Source organism: Polypterus senegalus, chromosome 2, assembly GCF_016835505.1.
Source record: "Polypterus senegalus isolate Bchr_013 chromosome 2, ASM1683550v1, whole genome shotgun sequence".
NCBI lineage: Eukaryota > Metazoa > Chordata > Cladistia > Polypteriformes > Polypteridae > Polypterus > Polypterus senegalus.
Window position 1 is genome coordinate 184,123,534 of NC_053155.1, and position 22,327 is coordinate 184,145,860.

Below are 22,327 nucleotides of genomic sequence, written 5' to 3' on the forward strand. Positions count from 1 at the left end.
TGTTTATTGATTACTATGGTTTTGAATTTGTTTCATCTCCTGATTCCTTATACTAATTTTACTACTGCATTTCCCATGCAGTCAATGGAGTCTGATTAATTTGTTAAATATAAAAAAAAGGAAATACTAAAAATGAAAATTATTAATATATTGCAAATAGGAAAATCAAACAGAAAAATACATAATACAGAAAAGATGACCACACACCTTAATAAATCTAAAAAGAGAAAAAGTAAGAGGACCAGGATCCTCATGAATAAACGGTACAAAAATGTTGCGTACACCCATTTCCATGCTCACATCAAGATGTATAAAAACTAAACTTGCCGTAAAGCCATGCACATTTTCACACCAGCTCAATCCCTGGTATACGCAAGTACTCCGCTCGTTTTTGCAAACTGCCGGCACCCAGTGTCAAAGCAGTGCTTAAAGTGTTCCTTAAAAGTTTGAAGAATCAGCATTCTAAGCTTACAGATGGCTTTATATCTATTACAGAGCTGATTGTGTGGCAATTGGGTACTTGGGGAAAGAAAAGGAATGACAGAAATTGGGGGTTAGTATATTTGAGAGAGACAGTACTGCTGCAATAAATTATTTCATCAAAGTATCTTGCAGGAGGCAGGAACAATCCCTGGATGGGGCACCAGCTTGTCACTGTCACTGCGCCACCGTTTTCCCATGTTTAATAACATGCTTTAATTCCTATCATCATGAAAATGATATCAAGTATACATCTCATTATTTAAATTATTCAGAGAGATGTAATATCACAAATGTAATGTATTCTGTGTCCTGTCGGAAGAAGAGAAAGCCCGTTTAAGAATCACGTAGTGATTCACACACATAGAGCACATAGAAGAACACATACAATACAAAGCATTTGACGTGCTACTTTAGTTATAATGGTATTTGAGAAACTAGTAAATTAAGGATTTTAAGATGAAGTTTATGATGTTTTACTTTAATGACAAAATAAACTACGTGATTAAAGTAGAAATCTTGAGATTAAAGTTCCATGCTTTTTTCCCCACTATGTGCCTATATTTTTTTTTTCTCTGTAACCCAATAAGCTTTCTTATGACATTCGGACAGTGGGCTGCAACTCACCTTTTCACAGTGACTTTGATATCTGAAAACTTCTTTTTTATTTCTGGCACTGTGCGACTTTGTGAACTTGAACTTTCGAGTTTCTCCAACATTCTATGTCACTTGATCAACTTCCTTTTGTTGTTTATACCACTGTTTACACCAACAAATAGTATATTTTTCCTTGCCTCCACTTGGTATTCACTGAAATTCTTCTATTTTCCCCTGTGCTTTTGCCATTGTCTTTTCACAGAACACTAAGCTTAAGGGCTATTTATATTGATTTGCATATTCAAAGAGGCGTAATTCTGGGAGGAGTTGGTGGCAGCAGGCGCGTGCACATGTGATACATTTCACGCTGACCAGGATTTATGTAGTGGAAGAATGTGGATGTTGGTGTACGCACCAATTTATGCATCTGGATTTTTTTGTTTGTATGCACATATCTGCTTTTGTCCATACGTCATGTTTTAGTGTAAATTTTATGCACAGCGTTATGCATGAGGTCCCTGGGGAAAACAGTTGCAAAAGTAACTAAGAGGTTGTGGCAATCTGTTCTTATCAGTAGCCATTAGGTATGCAGGACATGAGGCCATAATATCAATTAACCCAAATAAACAAGAAACAAAAGGTCATTAAAAAAATATTAGAAAAATAAATGGCCACAAAATCCAGAGAGGGAGCAACAGCTTACTCCTAACAGATAAATGATTGATGGAACCAGGAAATCTTATTTAATTAAATCTGATTTATTTTCAGCAGAAGGTAAAATATTTGGGTATGCTGGTGATCTCCTTATAAAGGGTCATATTCTGCCAGCTAGTATACTTATTCCTTCTTTACAATAGACTTATCAGAAGTGAGGGTGCATGATTTGGTACATTTCTGGCACATTCAAGTTTGCCAAATTGTATTCACATGCTGGTTTTATTGCTCTTTTCCCAGGTCGGCCAGTGATGATAGTGGTGGAATATATGGAGAATGGATCACTTGATTCCTTCCTTCGGGTAAGAATAGCTTTCTTATACTAAAACAATATATGTAAAGAGGAAATTTTGAACACTTTTTGGAGAGAACAAAAACTTGCAGTAGGACATGTGGGTGCATGCACAGGCTATATGTACAGCAGTCCTCTAGGCTGTGAACAGGTATAGTCCTCTGCTTTGATATTCTTGTAATCAGTTCAATTCTAAACTTATTAGGTTGGTTCTTTTGGGTGCTTATAGTGTTATCATTTTGGCAATGCCATTATTTTAGTTTTAGCGTGGTCTTTACCATTGTGTGTCTTTCTTTGCATGGCTGAGGCCATATTGTTATAATTGTACTACTGGTCGCCAGTCACATGACACATTATGTCATTATACTCTACTTGTGTACAGCCTCAGACATCCAAGCTTTGGATTTACTGCTGAATAACAACTACTTCTAGTTAGTGTGAGAATTAAGGATTTAGTGATTGAGTTAGTATTTTTTTTGCATCATTTCTTTTCACTAGATCCTTGGTTTAACATTTTGACTTTGTTGATCAGAGTTATTTGTTTTGTTTGGTATTCTGATCTCAGCTTGTTTAAAGACTACAATTTTTGCCTGCCTGCATATATACTATCCATTTCCTGGTTAATTTTATTTCACTGTCAATTTTTCCAGAACACTTCCATCTTCCAAGATATTCATAACAAAAATTTGAATCTAACATAAGCAGGTCAAATTAGACCAAATACACATATTGAAACATCTCAGTGAATATTCAGTCCATACTCAAACTTAGTTTGGCCAAAAAGAAGCAGTTTGTTAAAGAGGTTTCCATGAAACTGGAAAGGACAGGGTTGAGTGCAGTTAAGCAAAAATGACGTGTTACAGATTGGTTGTAGCTTAATTGTAGGGGTTTAGAGATATGTTACTCTTCATTATCCAAAGCTTGAAAATAAATTTAAGCACACAAATTATGTGCAGCTTGCTAAGGCTGGCAACAATATAGTCAAATGAGCTATAAGAACAATTTAATGATGCCTGTAGGGAATCATGGTACATTTGATATACCGGCTCTGGTTAATTTATCTCGGCAAAAAGTTTTATTAGTTAGGGTTTATTACAGCACTCCAAGATAACCACTAAAGATAAAATTACATTTTTTTTCAGTTGATGGAGGTCTGTTGGTAAGGGTTTAATAGAATATGTCGCCCCAGTCTTGCCTGTATACACTGGATGTCTTCATTATGAGAAAATTGCCTTCTGTGAGTTTGAAATACCACAACCTAGAATAATTTTGGGATGTCCTTCTGATGGTGCAGGTCGACTCCTAGCTCCCTATTCTATAAAGGGAGCCTCTTGAACCCGACACCGTCAGTACCGTAACCGAGATGAGCAAAGCAAATGAGGTCAAAACACTCCCCAACACGAGTGCGTTCATTTATATATTAAAACGGCCACACTTTTTGAGCCACGGATCCACTATACAACATACCTCCCCCTTTAAGCTGCCACGCCTGTATGCAACTAGTAGCCCAGGTCTATGGCTTGGCCCTGTCACTGCACTAAAGGCAAATCAATGAAAGCACTTAAACAACCCCACACTAAAAACAATCCAGGCCATGACACTAAACCAATTAGCAATAAACAGTCCATTAAAAAGTTCAGCCCTTAAAATATTCTCTTCCAGCTTGGGTTCTGTGGGTTCTTTCAAAAGTCAGGTACCTATCACGCTTGCTGCTCCGTCTCCAATTTCTCTGTCCCCATAACCAGCTCATCCCACCACTGCCACCATTTGTGTTGGTGCAGGTCAACTCCTTGCTCCCCCTTCTATAATGGGAACCTCTGGAACCGACACTGTCAGTACTGTAACCTAGATGAGCATGGCAAATGAGGACAAAACACACCTGAAGCAAGGGGAAGGTGCAAAGTGCTCAGTGCTTTTATTAAAAAAAAATATCCAAATAGTTTCCAAAGTGCAGTGCTCAAATAAATAAATAATCCATAAAATGAAGTACATGTTGTAGATAGAAAAAATCCATGAAAAACAAGGTTAAAACAATACAGTGCAGGAAGCACATTTTAAAACCACAAGCCCTGGTGCCTTATTTTAAAACAGACTCTTCTCCGACTATTCCTATCTGGACCTCGCAGTCTATAGAGACGTTGACCAGAAGGTGCAGACACCCATCTCTTCCATTCAGTGTCACCCGCTGCCAATCCCATGGTGCCTGCAGGCAACCATCAAGCCCTGCTCCACCCGAGCCACTGCTAATCCAGGCTTCACCTGGTGCGGGCGCTCTGCACTTTCACCGATGCCAATGGCTCCAACCGGCAATAGAACCCCTAAGCATGATGGTCACTCCTGCTCCCAAAATGCTCAACAAGAACGACCCACAGCCCCCTCCTGAGCGATGGCCACTCGCCCCTCCTTGGAGCTCTATTTCTGTTCACCTCCTTCCACTCTGTTCACCAGTTTGTTTCCTCTCTCTTTCTCCTGTCTGCTTCTCCCATCCTTTAACCTCCACTTTATCCTCCTCTCTTTCTTTCTTTCTTTTTTTTCTCTTGGAGACAGGGTGTCTTCCCAGCAAATTGTTCGCACCAGCTCCATCCCCAGCACGAGCGTGTTCATATATTTATTAAAACAGCCACTTTTGTTGACCTGCTATACCACAATCCTTGGCTGCAAAACCATTCCCAGCTGGTCCATTACTGAATTTACAACATGAAGAAAGATAATATTCTCAAGAAAAACTAATAAAGTTTGGATCAATAAAAACCAAAAGAGGGAAAGTACATCACATAAAGACTGCTTTAATTAACAAATTAAGAGGGATATAGATAGGTATATCTTTGCAGCAGCTACAGAAAGATAGAAAACAGCAAATGACTTTAACAAAATGGTGTAATTATGGATATTCCACAGTGAGGGATAATTTGACAATGTTTATGCATACTTTGTAATGTTCTAATTTACTTTACTTCAAAATGAACGAAAAAAGTACATTATGTTCACGATATGCTTAAGTTATTTTTCATTTTAACTATGTGCTCTTGCTGTGTCTGTATTGGATGCAGATATTGTATGGAAAATTGCAAAAGTTCAAAGAAATCAGAAAACAATAAAATATTGATTCTTATCTTTCTTCAGTCTGACCTGAAATTCTCCCTCTTGTTTAGTAACCAGTGTACTGCCCTCAAAGTACAAATTCTTCTCTGACATTTTCAGTAAACAAAATTGCTATGATTTCCCCCATAGATCATATGAATACACTAGATATTTGCTACCTGGAGCATTGGTTTTGTTTTTCCTTTGATGTATTTTAAGCTCAGCCTGTTTAAAGACTATGATTTTTGCCTTGTCATTTTTAATCCTCTAAATTCTTCCAGAAACTCTCTTCCTTGCAGGGTGTTCAGATCAAATATTAGAAGCCTCACATGCCTAGGCTTAGTTACTGTATATTTGCAATCACTTACCTGGTTGTGCATTACTGCTGGTTTGTACTGGTCACCTTGCTTCTCTTAGTGTGAGAGACTTGTTCATGCTTTATATTAACTTCCTTTTATTTTATTTTATAAAGTACTTAGAGCTACATGGTTTGTATGGAAACATGTTATATAAATAAATGTTGTTTTTGACTGACCAAAAATGTTTTTACCTTAATATGTGGCGGAAAACATATCAAAAGATTGAAAGTGTATGTTGTAAAATATGAAAATACTGCAAACTCATGGCCAAAAGTGAAAATGTGGCACAGTGTAAAATTTTATCTAGCATATACAAATTAATAAATCTGGGTAGCTATTTACTGGATATTTCACTATACATAATTTGGACCAACAAATAAAAAAGATCTCTGTTTCGGTGTGTGAGCTGAAATGATGCTGTCACACAGAAGAATATCTTAAAACAGGCTGCACATTAAGACCAATTTCAGTAAAACACTGTCTTCTTTTTGTTATCACTCAATAGGTACCCACATCCAACCAGAGTTGGCAAACATGCACATTAAGTGGCCTTTTTATTAATTACACTGACATGTTTCCTAATTTCCCTCAAGCACACACATTAATAATGTGTTCCATGCTTGTTGTAGATTAGCTAGTGGTGAAATCTATACTTTAGACGGCTAGCTCCATATCAGCTCACTGATAGTTCATTTAACTGAGATCTATTAACTGGAGATACCTTTTGCATTAATCTGAAATCAAAGTCAAGTTTCTGATATAGTTCCAGGCCTGTGAAAGACTTGTGGCACAGAGCATTATTTTACTAAAACCTCCATTTGTAGAATTGAACAAAGCTGTCAAGAAGGCATATGTACATTTGGCAATGAATGTTCAGATACGTATCCAGATATCTGTTGCTCTTCACCACAATCACCCTTTGTTGTTAATTCATAAATTCATGGCGTGGTCTTTCCATTAGCATCAATCAATTAAATCTATTTCTATAACTTAAGTATATGCTGTGATTAAAAGCTCTGTAGTAGTAAGACCACAGGTATGGATGAGATTTGACAGGTCAGGTCAGGTTGGGGAGCATGCACTGATACCGCATGTTGCCGCATCCACCAAACGACGAAATAGCTTGGGATCCTGGTTGGCAACCTCCCAGGCAAATACGTGGTTCAGTCCCACCCTCCATAAATGGCCATCTGTCTACCGCAGCCAGGTGTTAAGTGGACGACCCCTTGGCCTGCTCTAGCTACTCAGGCCCTCCACAATGAGGATCCTACAAGCCGGATCACCCTCAGGGAATCATGCCACGTGGCCGTGGTTCCTTAACTGACACTCCCTGACAATGCAGATAATATGCCTCATTCAGGACTCCATGAGCTACCACACATTCAACACAAACCCTCAGTAACAGGATGCAGTCAATGGTAGACTTTTTAGGCGTAAAACCAGAATGCTTCGATCGCTGGTATGTGAGCAGGTGATCACGGATCCTATTGAGGATGACCCTAGCAAGGACCTTACGTGGCACAGGAAGCAGTGTTATCCTCCTGAGGTTGCCGCAATCCAGGTGATCACCTTCCTTTTCCACATAGGGGAAGTCTCGCTTTCCAGTTAGTTGAGATGACACCTGTCTCCCGAATGGAAGCAAAGATTACTTGCAATGCCAGGAGGACGGCGTTACCACCATCCTGGAGAAGTTCACCCCAGATATCACAGGTCCCTGCAGCCTTCCCTACCCTCAGCTGGTTCACCAACTGTGCAATCTCAATGAGACTGGGTGGTTCACAACTAATTGGAGGGTCATCCTCAAGAACCGTGGACCCAGAGATATCTAACATTCTATCTGGAGGAACAGCTTTAAACAGCTACTCATAGTAGCCCGCCCAGTGGGTCACAACTGCAGTGTCATCCGTAAGGAACATTACATCAGCTGCCCTAACTGTGATTCTCTGAAAAAAAGATTTGGATATGCGTAATGCTTCAATTACTCTGTTACCAGGATGTGGATCAACTTGCTCACAGATTCCTCGCACAAACGCCTCAGAGCCCCACAGCCATCCTTCTCAGTTCCTGGTACAGACTGGAGTTGTCATCAGGCCATGTGCTGTAACACCTCTCAATGATATCTAGAGTGTCCTGTGAGAAGAAACATCTCCTTCTGGGAACACTGGTAACACCAAAACAGCCCTCAGCAACCTTCAGGGTCTTGTCACAGAAGGTCTCCCACATCACTTTAGGATCAGCAGTCGCACCCAAGTCCATAAGTTCCTCACACAAACTGTGTGCAAACTCGTTAGAAACAGCCTGATCTTGGAGTCTTGCCAGGTCCAGCCTCATTTTCCTAGTAGGTGGTAGCCTACTGGACCTAAGTTAGATCTTCAGAGTAGCAACAATAAGTCTGTGGTCAGAATTCACAAATTGGGCACTTCTGTAGACATTAGACATTCTGTAGTACAAAGGTGCAGTGAAGGAGATTGGGAGATTTGACCTGAAATGGCAAAAGTGCTGGATATTGTGGGAATATGTTGTCTAATATGCCTCTCAATGTTAATTTGCAGGCGAGGAAAGCATTTTCCGGACTAGCATACAGGAGTTGTGGGTCTCCATTTTTAAAAAAGGGAAAGAAGAGGGTGTATTCCCATGAGGCCTGTGCTGGGGTACTAGACTGGAGACTTTCTGATAGTCCATCCTAACTTTGGATTAGTGTACAAACTATTTTTTTACATAGATAATTAAGTGTGCCAGTCCGCACAATATGAGATTTGTGGACATAGAAAAAGCTTATGACCGTGTATCATGTTGCAAAACTGGAGGTGTAGTGTCACATGTGTGGTTTTAAGTTAGCTTCCATTCAGAATCCTTCAGTGGTACATATTTTTACTCTTCTGTTCATGATTTTCATTGCTGGAATATCAAGGTACAGCTGAGTATTTGAGAGTATTGACAATGGGAACTTAAGGGTTGCATCTCATTAAAAATGACTTGTTCTCTTCAGGTAAAACAGGTATCATGAGGTAGCTACAGGTTTTTGATACAACCCAGTTTCTTAATAAGAAGTTAGTTGTTGCTGCTGAAGCAATTATTGTCAAGAAAGTTTTTTGTGTGTCATTTAAGTTAACTTATGAAACTTCCTTGCATTTAATTGCCTATTTTATTTATTTTAACCCTCTATTTCGGTCTCTCCATTGACTTCCTGTTGCTGCAAGGATCAAGTTCAAAACTTGTCTTGACCTACAGTTCTCTAAATGGTTCCACTCCTTAGTATCTCTAATCCTTGGTCTCTTCATATGCCTTTCAAGAAGTCCCTGTTCTGGTCCCGCCTGTCTATTGACCATCCCTCTTCTTGCCAGAACAGGTCAAAGTTCCATTTCAAACTCAATTTCATGAAAATTGCCGGCTCATCACTACAATTAACAGTGATATCCAATTGACAGAAAATCTAAAAGCTTGTCATCTTACTGTACCAAGGGAGAGAATAAAAAAATGAAAGTTGAAAAAATAGCAAGAGTTGAAAACAGGAATCTTTCTCAAAGCCCAGTACAGAAATCAAGTGCAAAAGCACACACATGTTCTAGCCGGAAATCATTTATCCACTAAACTAAACAGTTTGTATTTTGAATCCAAGATTTTAGTAAACCAAGTGAACAATTCCAACCTTTATTCTGGAGCCACGGGGGTCCGTGTACTTTTTGGTATTTGAAATTGCATTTTAGAAGCAAAAACGAAAAAACGAAAATGAAACGAATTTTCAGATTTGGTTTTTTGATTAAAGAATACAATGAGGGAAATAAGGTATTTTTTAATTCTATAGTAACAAATAGCAGTCATAAACTTAAAATGACACATACTTTTCTGGATTAATTTGTGATGAAATAATGAAAGTGTAAAAGCTCGATAACAACAAAACAGACGCATTTTCGTTGTCTGAAACTGGTACTTCTTCTTCTGCGCGATTTTTTGAGGACACATGCGAACAGCCCTCCCTCCTCACAGCACATCGATCGACGGCCTTGAAGTTACACTTAATGGCATCAGCAGAGGATGGACCATTACATTGTTTTTCGGAACAGTAAAAGAGTCGCATCTTTCAGGTAAAAATACAAGCTTTGCAAACTTTGCTTCATTGATATAGCAGTTCTTTTATGAACGTTATTATTGATACTTACAGCTAACATTTGGTGATTTCATTTACTAACACTATAAGTCTGGCAATTTTTATAGTAGCATTTTGAATGGTTGCTCATTGACGTTTACCGGCTACTAGTAAATGTTTCGAGTATTAACAATGCGCACAAGTGTAACATGTTAGGAGAGCAACGTGATTTACAGAAAGTTTTCTTAACATGTGTTACACTTGTCAATAAGCAACCTATCAATGCAGCAAAGTTTGCAAAGCTTGTATTTTTACCTGAAAGACGCAACTCAGTTTTTCTGAAGTTATGTCCTCGTCCCGGAGTATCACTCTTTTACTGTTCCGAAAAACAACGTAATGGTTCATCCTCTGCTGATGCCATGCAGTGTAACTTCAAGGCCGTCGGTCGATGTGTTGTGAGGAGAATTGTTCGCACATGTCCTCAAAAATCACGCAGACGAAGAAGTACCTCCGGTTTCAGACGAAAATGCGTCTGTTTTGTTGTTTTTGAGAAATTACACTTTCATTATTTGCATCACAAATAAATCCAGAAAAGTATGTGTAATTTTAAGTTTATGAGTGCTATTTGTTATCGTACAATTAAAAAATACTGTACCTTAGTTTCTCTCATTTTATTCTTTGATCAAAAAGCACAATCTGAAAATTCTTTTCATTTTCGTTTTTGCTTGTAAAATGAAATTTCAAATACCAAAAAGTACTCGGACCCCATGGGTCGTAACACAAGCAACCCCTTAAAATGGAAGAAAGAAAAAAAAAAAAAAAATCAAAATTGGGTTTGATTAAGACATGAAATAATTTTAAATCTCTACAGAAATGATCAAAGAAACTGATTCCAAACAGTTAGAACATATATATATATATATATATATATATATATATATATATATACAATACAATACAATACAGTTTATTTTTGTATAGCCCAAAATCACACAGGAAGTGCCGCAATTGGCTTTAACAGGCCCTGCCTCTTGACAGCCCCCCAGCCTTGACTCTCTGAGAAGACAAGGAAAAACTCAAAAAAAACCTTGTAGTAAAAAATGGAAGAAACCTCGAAAAGGCAGTTCAAAGAGAGACCTCTTTCCAGGTAGGTTGGGCGTGCAGTGGGTGTCAAAAGAATGGGGTCAATACAATACAATACACAGAACAAATCCTTAATACAGCAAAAAATAAAAAAATTTAGAAGTACAGAGAAGAATTTAACAGTAGATGATATCACATAATAAGATTTGGATATTTTTAGAGTCCTGGAGACCTCATCCATTAAGCTGCCTCCCCCATTTGGCCATTCCATGGTTGAAACGTTGCTCAGCCAGCCAAACCGATAAAAGGACCCTTCTTTCCCATTATTCTTGTGATCCTCCATCAGGGATGACTTTACCACAGGCAGGCAAACAACTAGTCGCTCTAGTCAGGATATGCTAAACTGAAGTAGTGAGTCTTCAGCCGGGATTTAAAGGCTGGGACCGAAGGGCATCTCTTATGGAAGCAGGAAGACCATTCCACAGTTTAGGGGCCCTGTAACTAAAAGCTCGACCTCCCACTGTTATTTTATTAATCCTTGGAATCCTAAGCAGACCGGCATCTTGAGATCTTAATGTGCTCAGGTTTGTAAGTCATGATAAGTTCAGACAAGTAAGCCGGACCTTGGCCATTTAATGCTTTATATGTTAAAAGGAGGATTTTGAAATCTGCCCTAAACTTAACCAGTGTAAGGATTTAAGAACTGGAGTTATGTGTTCATATTTTCTTGTTCTTGTAATAATTCTTGCAGCCGTATTTTGGATTAACTGGAGGCTGTATAAAGAACAGTTTGAACAGCCAGTGAACACCGCATTGCAGTAGTCAATCCTACTAGAGATAAATGCATGAATTAATTTCTCACAATCCTGTTTATTTAGAAAGCGCCTTAATTTCCTAACATTTTTAAGATGGAAAAACATGTTTTGGACAACTTTGTAATGACATGCTAGAATCAAAGATAACTCCTAGATTGCGGGCTGATTCAGTAAAATTAATTGGGATTCCAAATGAGTTAAATGATGACAAAATATTGCTGTGATCAGCGTCATTCCCTCCAACAATTAACATCTCTGTTTTATCTGTATTTAAAGACAAGTAGTTCTCATTCATCCATTCCTTTAATTCACTAACACAACTAATTAAAGACAACATCGGAGAAACTTCATTTGATTTAAATGAAAGGTATAACTGGGTGTCATCTGCATATGAGTGAAAATTAACATTATGTTTCCTAATGAGAGATCCCAGTGGAAGCATGTAAAGTGAAAACAGTAAAGGTCCCAGTACTGAGCCCTGGGGACACCATATTGAACTTCTGTGTATAATGATGGAGTACTGTCAGCACATTTCTGTACATATTGGAATCGATTTGATAAATAAGAACTAAACAAGCGAGCACGGGCCTGTAAGCCCAACATCATTTTCTAGCCTGTGCAGTAAAATAGAATGGTCAATGGTGTCAAATGCTGCACTTAAGTCCAACAACATAATTACAGTGGAGTTTCCTTCATCAGAGGATATCAGAATGTCATTTACAACCCGTGTTAGTGCGTTTCTGTACTATGACCAGTGCGAAAGCCAGACTGGAATTTCTCAAATAAATTGTAATGCGTAAGGTGTGACTGAAGCTGACTGGCACTACTTTTCTAGTATTTTAGAGAGAAATGGTAAATTTGAAATAGGCCTATAATTATTTAGTATGTGTGGGTCTAGGTCTGACTTTTAAGTAAAGGTTTAATGACTGACACTTTTAGTGCATCAGGTACGTGCCATGCAGTAATGAACTATTGATAATGTTTAGAATAGGTGCTGCAAGAACATCCATTGCACTTTTTACTAGTTTTGTTGGCACTGGATCTAGGGAACAAGTAGTGGGCTTCATTTTAGTGATTAAAGTTAAGACTTCCTGCTCAGTTACAGGATTAAAATTATTAAAGCGCTGAATGCAATGTAGCAGGGTCTGCTAAGCTAGTATTTGGTTTGTACTGTGATGCTGAGATCTGGGATCTTATATTTTTAATTTTCTCATTGAAGAAGTTCATAAAGTCTGTACTGCTAATATCTGTTGGTATTTTGCACTGTTGATCTGAATTCCCATTTGTTAATTTAGCCACTGTTCTAAACAGTACCCTAGGATTTTTATTATTGCTATCTATTAATGTAGAATAGTATTCTGAGCGAGCTTTAAAGAGGACTTTTTTATATTTATTAACACTCTCTGTCCTTGCAATTTGAAAGACATGTAGCTTTGTTGTTCTCCATCTGCGTTCCAGTTTTCAACACTCTAATTTAAGAGCTCGAGTGTTTTCATTAAACCAGGGAGAATTTCTATGTGCTTTGATCACTTTTGTTTTTAGGGGAGCCACTGTGTCCAGAGCATCTCTCAAGGTCACATTATAATGTGATATTAGCTGATCTAAATTGTTTTCCATGTTTACATTTGATGTTAACTGATCTAAATGGTTTTCCACAATTACACTCGACTTACTCAAGGTATCTATAAATTTTGAAGCAGAGTTGCAATCTAGATGTCGCACTGTCTTTGTTTTAATCTGTGAGTGCATCGGCATGGACAGAACTAAATCAAATGTAATTAAGAAGTGATCGGAAATATATGGAGTATGTGCAGAGATTTTTATTTTTTTTTTAAGTTTTCTATCATGACACTTTAAATGTGAAACAGAATGGAGAAACAAAGTGATGGACTGAGAATTACTAATCTGCTCTGAACCACAAATGATTTGGATGATAATCTCAGAAAGGAAAAAAAACTATCAATATAAGAATGAACTCTCAAGGCAGAATAAAAATACAGACGAGCCATAGAATTAAATAAAATTTCTTATTGCCAAGGAATGGCTTCTATCTAAGAAACTGAGTTGGAACAAAACCCCAGACCAAACTTGAGAACTTCTGAAGGGTGAGCAGGCTCCCCAAATGGAGGAGTAAATGAATGAGGGTAGAAATGCTTGGAAGAATGACCAATTAACTGGTGCAGCAGAATAAACTTTGCAAAAATTAGGTCAAAGCCTAGTGATGAAGTAGGAGTTGTTCATGGACAAAAGTTTTGATTTCCGAGTCAATCTACTTCCTCATTGTCATCTATGAACACAAGCTATTGGTTTTGACAGAAAGAATGGAATTGTGAATACAAGTGACCGAAAGAAAATTCTTGTACAGGGTGTAATATTCCTCAAAGGAGCTGGACAAAATGCTAAGAAAAGGATGGTCTAGTCTCTTCACTTTTGCTTGCTGCCACCACAACAATAAATAGGATAAAGAAAATGAAATTGATATAAAATATTTTGTTATAAATAACTTCATATATGGGTGGCACGGTGGCGAAGTGGTAGCGTTGCTGCCTCGCAGTTAGGAGACCCAGGTTCGCTTCCTGGGTCTGCCCTGCATGGAATTTGCATGTTGTCTGCGTGTTTTTTCTCCTGGATTGGCGATTCTAAATTGGCCCTTGTGTGTGTCCTGTGGTGGGTTGGCACCCTGCCCAGGACTGGTTCCTGCCTTGTGCTCTGTGTTGGCTGAGATTGGCTCCGCAGACCCCCATGACCCTGTGTTTGGATTCAGCGGGTTGGAAAATGGATGGAATTTGGTATATCCTTTTATCTCTAGGAACTAGAGAACAGGGAAATTTAACATTATGCTTGGTTATTTAGGAAACTCAACTGAAATTTAAACTTCACAAAGAAATTCATTGAACATACAATCTCTGTAACGTAAAAGACACTCAACTTCAGCCTCTTTTCTTTTTTTCAGAAGCATGATGGTCACTTCACAGTTATCCAGTTGGTGGGAATGTTACGTGGTATTGGAGCAGGAATGAAGTACCTCTCAGACATGGGTTATGTCCACAGGGATCTAGCCGCTCGCAACATCTTGGTTAACAGTAACTTGATGTGCAAGGTCTCAGACTTTGGGCTTTCACGTGTGTTGGAGGATGATCCTGAGGCAGCATATACAACAACGGTATGTCCTTTTCTCCTATTATTTTCTAAAGAAGGGCAGCTCACTGAACAGCAGATCTGAACCCAGTGACTATTGCAGCACACCTAGTTCAATCTCAATGATTTTTCATTCCCTTCTGTTTCTGTCATTTTCACAAGGTTATGTTTTCAGTGAAGAAGTGCTTGCTTGCTTGCTGGCAGGCACATATAACAGCTGCAATACTGATAATGGTCACTAGATGGTAGCAGAGATCCAAGTATTTACAAGCTGTCTGTCTTGTACTGTATTTGGCCATCTTGAATTAAAAGAAAATGGAGCTTTGAACATGTTTCTGTTTATGATAGATGAATGCTGCACTTACTATGGCCAGGATAGTCCAGAAAAATCATGCAGGTATTCCACTGCACAGTGGAAAGACTTTAGCAAGTTTGTAAATCTTTCCTGAAATTCAATTCAATTCAATTCTTTATTGTCATGTGTACAAGTACCATGTACAATGAAATGCTTGCTTGTATGTGTCCCCACAGAAAATGAACATAGACAAAAAAACACACAATAAATAAATGAATATAAATAAGTAAATAAATTAAACCAGAATCCTAGGAATAAATAGAGACAGTGGCAGAAATATATGTGCAGGTAGCAGTGGAGGTGACACAAGGTTACTGATTGTTCATGAGTCTGATTGCAGGTGGGTAGAAACTGTTCCTGAACCTGGAGGTGCGCGTTCAAATGGACTTTAGTCGTTTCCCAAATGGGAGGAGGGTGAAAAGTGACAGTGCAGGGTGGCTAGGGTCCTGCTTGACACAGTTCACTTTCCTGAGACAGCATGTAGGTGGGATGTCATGGATAGCAGGGAGCTGTGTGCCCATGATCTGCTGTGCTGTATTCACCACACACTGCAGAGCTCTGCAGTCTTGAACTGAGCAGTTGCTGTACCAGGATGTGATTTATCCTGTCAGGATGGATTCCACAGTACACCTGTACAATCTGCACAGGGTTGTGGGAGACATCTGGGCCCTACTCAGTCTGCTGAGGAAGTAGAGGCGTAGTTGGGCTGTCTTGACTACTGCTGCAGTGTGACTTGACCATTTAATGTCATCAGTAAGGGTGAATACGAGGAACCTAAAGATGCTGTCCCTGCTCCACAGCCTCACCTCCGATGTAGATGGGGCTTTGCTCTGTTGCCTGTTTTGCGGAAATCCACAATCATCTCCTTAGTTTTGCTAATGTTGAGGGTGAGGTTTTTGTCCTGACACCATTCTGCCAGGAGTCTGACCTCCTCCCTGTAGGCCGTCTCATCGTCCTCTCTGATCAGACCTATTACAGTGGTATCATCAGCAAGCTTGAGGATGGTGTTAGAGCTGTACTTAACTATGCACTCATGGGTGTAGAGAGAGTAAAGCAGGGGGCTCAGCACGCTGCCTTGCGGGGTGCCAGTGTTGATGGTGATGATGGAGGAGGTTTTTCCACCAATACGCACTTCCTGAGGTCTGCCGGTGAGGAAGTCCAGTACCCAGTTGCACAGTGAAGAGCTAAGCCCCAAATCCAGGAGTTTAGCGATGAGCTGGGATGGAATGACGGTGTTAAATGCAGAGCTGTAGTCCACAAATAGCAGCCTGGCATAACAGTTCTTGTTCTCCAAATGAGACAGGGTGGTGTGAAGTGTTAAGAAGATGGTATCCTCAGTGGACCTGTTGCAAAGGTAGGCAAACTGGAGGGGGTCCAGAATGTCAAGGATGATGTCCTTGATGTGTTCTAGCACCAGCCTCTCAAAGCACTTCATGGCTATGGGAGTAAGCGCTACTGGGCGGTAATTGAGTCAGCTAATCGCAACATGTTTTTAATATGCAACCTGAGACTCCGTCTGGGCCTTGTGCTTTGCGGATGATGAGTCGGGAAAAAGTCTTCCACATGTCATCAAGGAGAGCCTCAGGCTGGAGTCTTGTGGTGCTGCGAGGGTCACACAGGCCTGTCCATGATAGCGAGCTTGAAGCAAGCGAAATACACGTTCAACTTGTCCGGGAGTGAAGCGGCAATAGCTGTGGCCACGTGTGTCCGGGGTTTGTAGTCCGTGATCAGCTGAAAGTTAGTCAAGTTGAAATTCAAAGCTAAAACTCAAATGTGTGCTGTAAGTCAAAGTTCATCACTCAAGAAGCCTGTTCAAACTAAGTAATTCTGGAATACTTTGTAGCTGAAATGTAGAGATGGGGCAGAGGACAACAATTATCTAAAGTCTCATGTACCAAAGAAGATAAGCTAAATGGTAAAAACAATATTATGCAGTATGATTATAAAGATATGGATAATATCAGTGTCAACGCAGCAGCCTTAATACCTCAGAGTTTTAGAGTCAATCATAGGTCAGACACTCTTTGAGTGGTCTTTGATAATACTCATATGCCAGGTTGATTTTTACTCTGTATTTGGTGGTTCTGTCCAAGATTTCAAAAATTAGTCATTTTAAATTGATTCTGTGTGAGTAAGTGGAATTTGAGCTCAAGTATAGTTTATTATGTAGTAGTGCCTTGGATAGGGTTAGTTCCTGCTTTTTGCTCTGTTCAGCCAGGACTGTTTACAGCTCTTTGTTGTACTGAAACAAGCAGTTTCTGTAATTAAATGCATTAATAAACACATTCAATATGTGTGGCATACCATCTGGTGTCAGAAAAGAGCCAAAGCTTCAACAGCAAGTAACAGGCAGAAAGAAGAAACTCTTTTTGGGTGAGATGTACCCTGCTTTCCTACCCTGCCCTTCTCTACAACCTCACTTGTCATATGTTTCCTCAATATTTACACTCAAGAACCAAATCCTGTTACAATGTGCAACCATAATTTGTAATCTTAAGCAGTTTCATTCCATTATCATATAAGTCATTAGTGATGCCAAGATGAGTATGACCAACTTCAGGACTGCTGTAGAATAATTATCTCCGATTACAGATGCCATTCACAGATCAAAATCAGATTTTTTTTAAATGTATGCATTTTCCTGTTTTTGTTGGTGTATGCATATTTCACGCTTGAATCCATGCACAGTTTTATAATTGAGACCGCTGTTTTTGTCATGGTAGATTAATATGGGTAATCCTGTTCCACATTATACTGTTTTTTATGAGGACCATAAAAGAATGCCTCAAATCCCATACTATTACAACACTGTCAGGTACTGAGGTTCAATACGTTCTCCTTTCTTTTACATCCATAACCCAAATCAATTAAACAGAGTACCAGAACAAGCAGTATAAAGATGACATATTTATTTATGTAGTATGGATAATATGAGTTAATCTTCAAATATTATAACTAGTACCATAAACAAAAGGCAAACAGAATATGGCTTTGCAAACCTTACAGTCTGATAGTGCTAGATGTGTAGCTTCAGGCAGCACATAAACATGTAATTACACTTGATTGTCTTTGGTCAAGTCATCATCTGGTCTGCTCTCCACTTAGCCAGCTCATCAATCGACTTTTATACATCTTTCTTCCTTAGTGACTTGGCTGCATTACAATTTTGGGGCTCATAAATCTAAAAACCTGTCTTTCCTCCAGCTTTACTTCCTGGAGTGGAAATGAGTACTTAAAACAATGCATCTGACCTGACTACAAAGAGTTATATCAAAGTACCATTGTAAAACTAGATACAAGTACATTGATACAAAGTCTTCTACCCCAAACAGTGAATGGTCATTAAATGGCCCTTCATCTCATGCTGCCTGTATTCCCTCAGGCTAGAAGACCAGTCTGTATCTGTGATTTTATCATTAGTACTTTTAACCTTATTCAGTTCTAAAATCTTTTTTTTCTATCTACATATTATTATTATAATATTATTGCTAGGGGGCCTCACCCGCTGCTTGCTTCACTTGCCAACCCCGCCGGCCTGCGCTACGCACCAGCCACTTTGCGTCTCTGCCACTCGTGTATGTGGATTTCACTTTCACCAAACAACAAATCTTTTAATTCTCGCAGACAGGCCTCTTCATTGGGAAGAAACACTACTTTTCCCTGATGGCAACACGAATTAGACGATCTACAAGTCTCCAACGTAAAGTTTAAACAATATATTCAATCTGTTTTTGTTGTTCCGTTATTTCACCGAGTAATAATTTCCATTTTTTTGCACTAATGCGATCTTTACTATCATTTTTTGAGACTTTTGAATTTTAGCACTTTCATTATCTCTAACCTGCTCTGCATGTGTATTGCGCCAACGTTTTATTTCCCCCCAAATATGGCCCCAGTCATATTTAAATCTCTTGGGACAAAGTCTCGTCTCGCAGGACATGAAAGTATCTCTCTGAAAAAGTCACATCTCATCCCAGGCTAAATCTTGACCCAGGATTTTTTTAATTGAGAGATACCATCCTTATGATACCAGGTGGCTATTTGTATAAAATGAGCATGTTCCTTATTTTAGAATAGGTTTTCCTCCAGTTACTCTGTCTTTTTGCCCAAATTCACAAAGCACTGGTATATATTGACCATTGACTCTAAATTGGCCCTGGGGTTGGCAGTAACTGATTATTACTATGTCCTTGATAGGCTCTGGACCCCTGTTGCCATCCATTAAGTTAAGCTGGTATGAGAATATGACTTTATGTTAATACTATTTTACTGTGTAAGTTACAATAGGACCTTATTTTTCAAAATACACTGTGAATGAAATCAGCTCTGTAATAGACGTTAAGCCATCTGTAAATTTAGCGCCGATACTTCAAAACGTTTAAGGAACATTGAAATATCTTCGTAGTACATGTTTAATTATTCTATCCTTAACGACACTCCCAGTGAAGAATATAGATTATTTAAATGAACTTAAAGTTTTATCTGTATAATTTAATAAACATATTTTGCTGCATTTCACCTTAAAAATGATATCGTCATCATATGTAAATACGCACTTTATAAAGTGGCTCAGGTTGTGTGATATTATAACTGTAGTGCAAGTTTACAGTGGGGTGATTGTACTTATAAGTACAAACAGTTCTACAAGGTGCAATTGATTGAGTGCATTTAAAGTTCTTGGGATGGAATTGTTTCTGAACCGCGAGGTCTGTACAGGAAAGGCTTTAAAACGTTTTGCAGTGGCTGAGACAGCGTGTCCTTAAAGCTGTATACCGATAATTCTCTTTCCGATCAGCTGCTGCTGTGATTCACACTCAGATACAGTGATATAAATACTCTGAGTGGTGCAGTGAGAGTAATATGGAAAAAGATGATCCGCTGTGGCAACTCCTAACGGGAGGAGCTGAAAGAAGAAGAAGAAGAAGAAGAAGAAGAAGAAGAAGAAGGAGAAGAAGAAGGAGAAGTGAGAGTAACAACACTAAAGCAGTTATGGTATTTGAAATACTATGGCTGTTCCCTGGACCATTATATTGTTACAAGTTAATTACAATCAGATGCGTTACACTAATAAACAATATGCGGTTAGTTTCAGTGTATTTAAAAAGCCGCGTTAGGAAAATAATGAGTAACCACACAGGAACAGTAGCACTGCTTTGACGCTGGGTGCCGCCAGTTTGCAAAACTGAGCGGAGAACTTGCGTACCACAAGGTATGAGGTACCGTGGAAAAGTGCGTGGCTTTACGCCAAGTGTAGGTTTTATACATCGCGATTTGAATGTGGAAAAGTTCTTACGCAACATTTCTGTGCGTACACTTAATTTTGTAACTGAATGGCAGATAAAAAAAAGAAGATTTTGGAATGAGTAAATGCAAATGATGATAATGTTGTTCCATCATTTGTAGGACAAATTAAATTTTTTAGAACATTTGTGGCACGCGGCTGGGGATGGTACCTAGCTGGGACGCCCAGGAGGACCAGAGGAGGGCTTGCGCCTCCTCCAGACCACGAGGGGACGACCACCCTAAAGTGCTGGGGGGAAGAGGATCAGGGACACCTGGAGTGCTTCCGGGTATGCACCCGGCACTTCCGCCACACTGTGCCGGTGGAAAATTGCCGGGAAGCACCTGGAGCACATCCGGGTGACTATAAAAGGGGCCACCTCCCTTCATTCAAGGCTGGAGTCACGTGGAAGTGGACAGAGCTTGGGAGGAGAGGCAGGAGGCAGCCTGAAGAAAGGACAAGGCATTGTGAAAGGCCAGGACATTGAAGGGTGATAGGTGCTGTGGCACTGGGTTGTGTGTGTTCTACCATTGTAAATATTGCAAGTAAACGCGTGTTGGGTGACTTTAAACGATGTCCGTCAGACATATTAAGGGCTATAATCAATTTATTACAGCATTTTATTTTATGCAACTTATATACATTCTACAGTACATCTAATGACAACCTTCATTTTCCAGCGTGCCCTTCATAAAGAGAGTCATCTAACTGTAATTTACAAGTAAGTTATAGGTTTTAGAGACACACTGAGGGTGGCGAGGTGGCGCAGTGGGTAGCGCTGCTGCCTCGCAGTTAGGAGATCCAAGTTCACTTCCCGGGTCCTCCCTGCGTGGAGTATGCATGTTCTCCCTGTGTCTACGTGGGTTTCCTCCGGGTATTCCGGTTTCCTCCCACAGTCCAAAGACATGCAGGTTAGATGCATTGGCAATTCTAAATTGTCCCTAGTGTGTGTGTGTGCCCTGTGGTGGGATGGCACCCTGCCCGGGGTTTGTTTCCTGCCTTGGGCCCTGTGTTGGCTGGGATTGGTCCCCCGTAACCCTGTAGTTAGGATATAGCAGGTTGGATAATGGATGGATGGAGACACACTGATACCATAATCATATTGTTAAAGCACAGTTTTGTAAGGAGAGTAGGTTATGATTACAGAGAGCAATAAATTTCACTTGCTGTTTGACTGAAGCAAAATGAAGGCGATTAGGAACACGGAATGACCTACGGCATACAAATCCTACAAAAACTGAAACTATGGGCATAGTCACACTACAAAATTAGATCTGGATTACGTGATACTGACAGCAAGACATCTATTTTAAAAACATTTTCATTCTTCACTTACTAAGTCAAACTTTAAAATCATCTACATAACTAATGATTTATCACTTTTTGCTCATCTCTCATCATGTTTTATTTTCAGATTTTAAAAATCGAAAATATAGTCCTGAAATTTAGAGTGGGAAGATTCTGAACTGTAAAATAATAAACAGCTGTATCTGATAGATATTTGAATAAACCAATTGCTTAAACATCTCATTTACCTGCACTCTTCTCATTCACTAATCAAGTGTGATGGTTTTGTTTAAAAAGGGGCATGAGACTAAAATGTGAGCCATGTGGGAGATGTGGTAAGAAGTGACTAAGTAATAGTGGTGAATTAGTGTGACGATGTGGGTTCTGGCTCCACGCTCCCATCGCTATTCGGGAGCCCTTCAACCCAACACCGTCGGTAATGTCACCGATGAGCTAGTCAGTGAAGGCAATAACAATCGAGCAAGGGGAAGGTACAAAAAGTGCAGAAGTGCTTTTATTAAAACAGTCAAACAAAAACAAAGTGTTCAATAAATAAAGTGCAGTGCTTTCCAAAATTCAGTCATTAAATCAATAATCCATAAAAACGTGGAGGTTAAAAATAGCAAACAGAATCAATCCTTTAAAACCAGTGGTTAAAATGTTCATACAGGAATTAGTCTTTTCAAACACTATATATACTATATATACAGTGATCCCTCACTATATCGCGCTTCGACTTTTGCGGCTTCACTTCATCG

The 22,327-nt window shown here is 39.3% G+C and overlaps 1 protein-coding gene across 2 annotated transcripts in view; it reads left to right on the forward strand.

The window, feature by feature from the left end:
* The window catches only part of epha6 (eph receptor A6), a 371,198-nt gene that overhangs the window by 325,459 nt on the left and 23,412 nt on the right, over positions 1–22,327 (forward strand). Inside the window, exons 12-13 of one of the 2 annotated variants that reach the window (XM_039744991.1) lie at positions 2,032–2,093; positions 14,462–14,671. In XM_039744991.1, coding sequence (XP_039600925.1) covers positions 2,032–2,093; positions 14,462–14,671 — 272 coding nt within the window. The remainder of the gene's footprint in view (positions 1–2,031; positions 2,094–14,461; positions 14,672–22,327) is intronic. The other variant, XM_039744992.1, reaches the window with a different exon arrangement.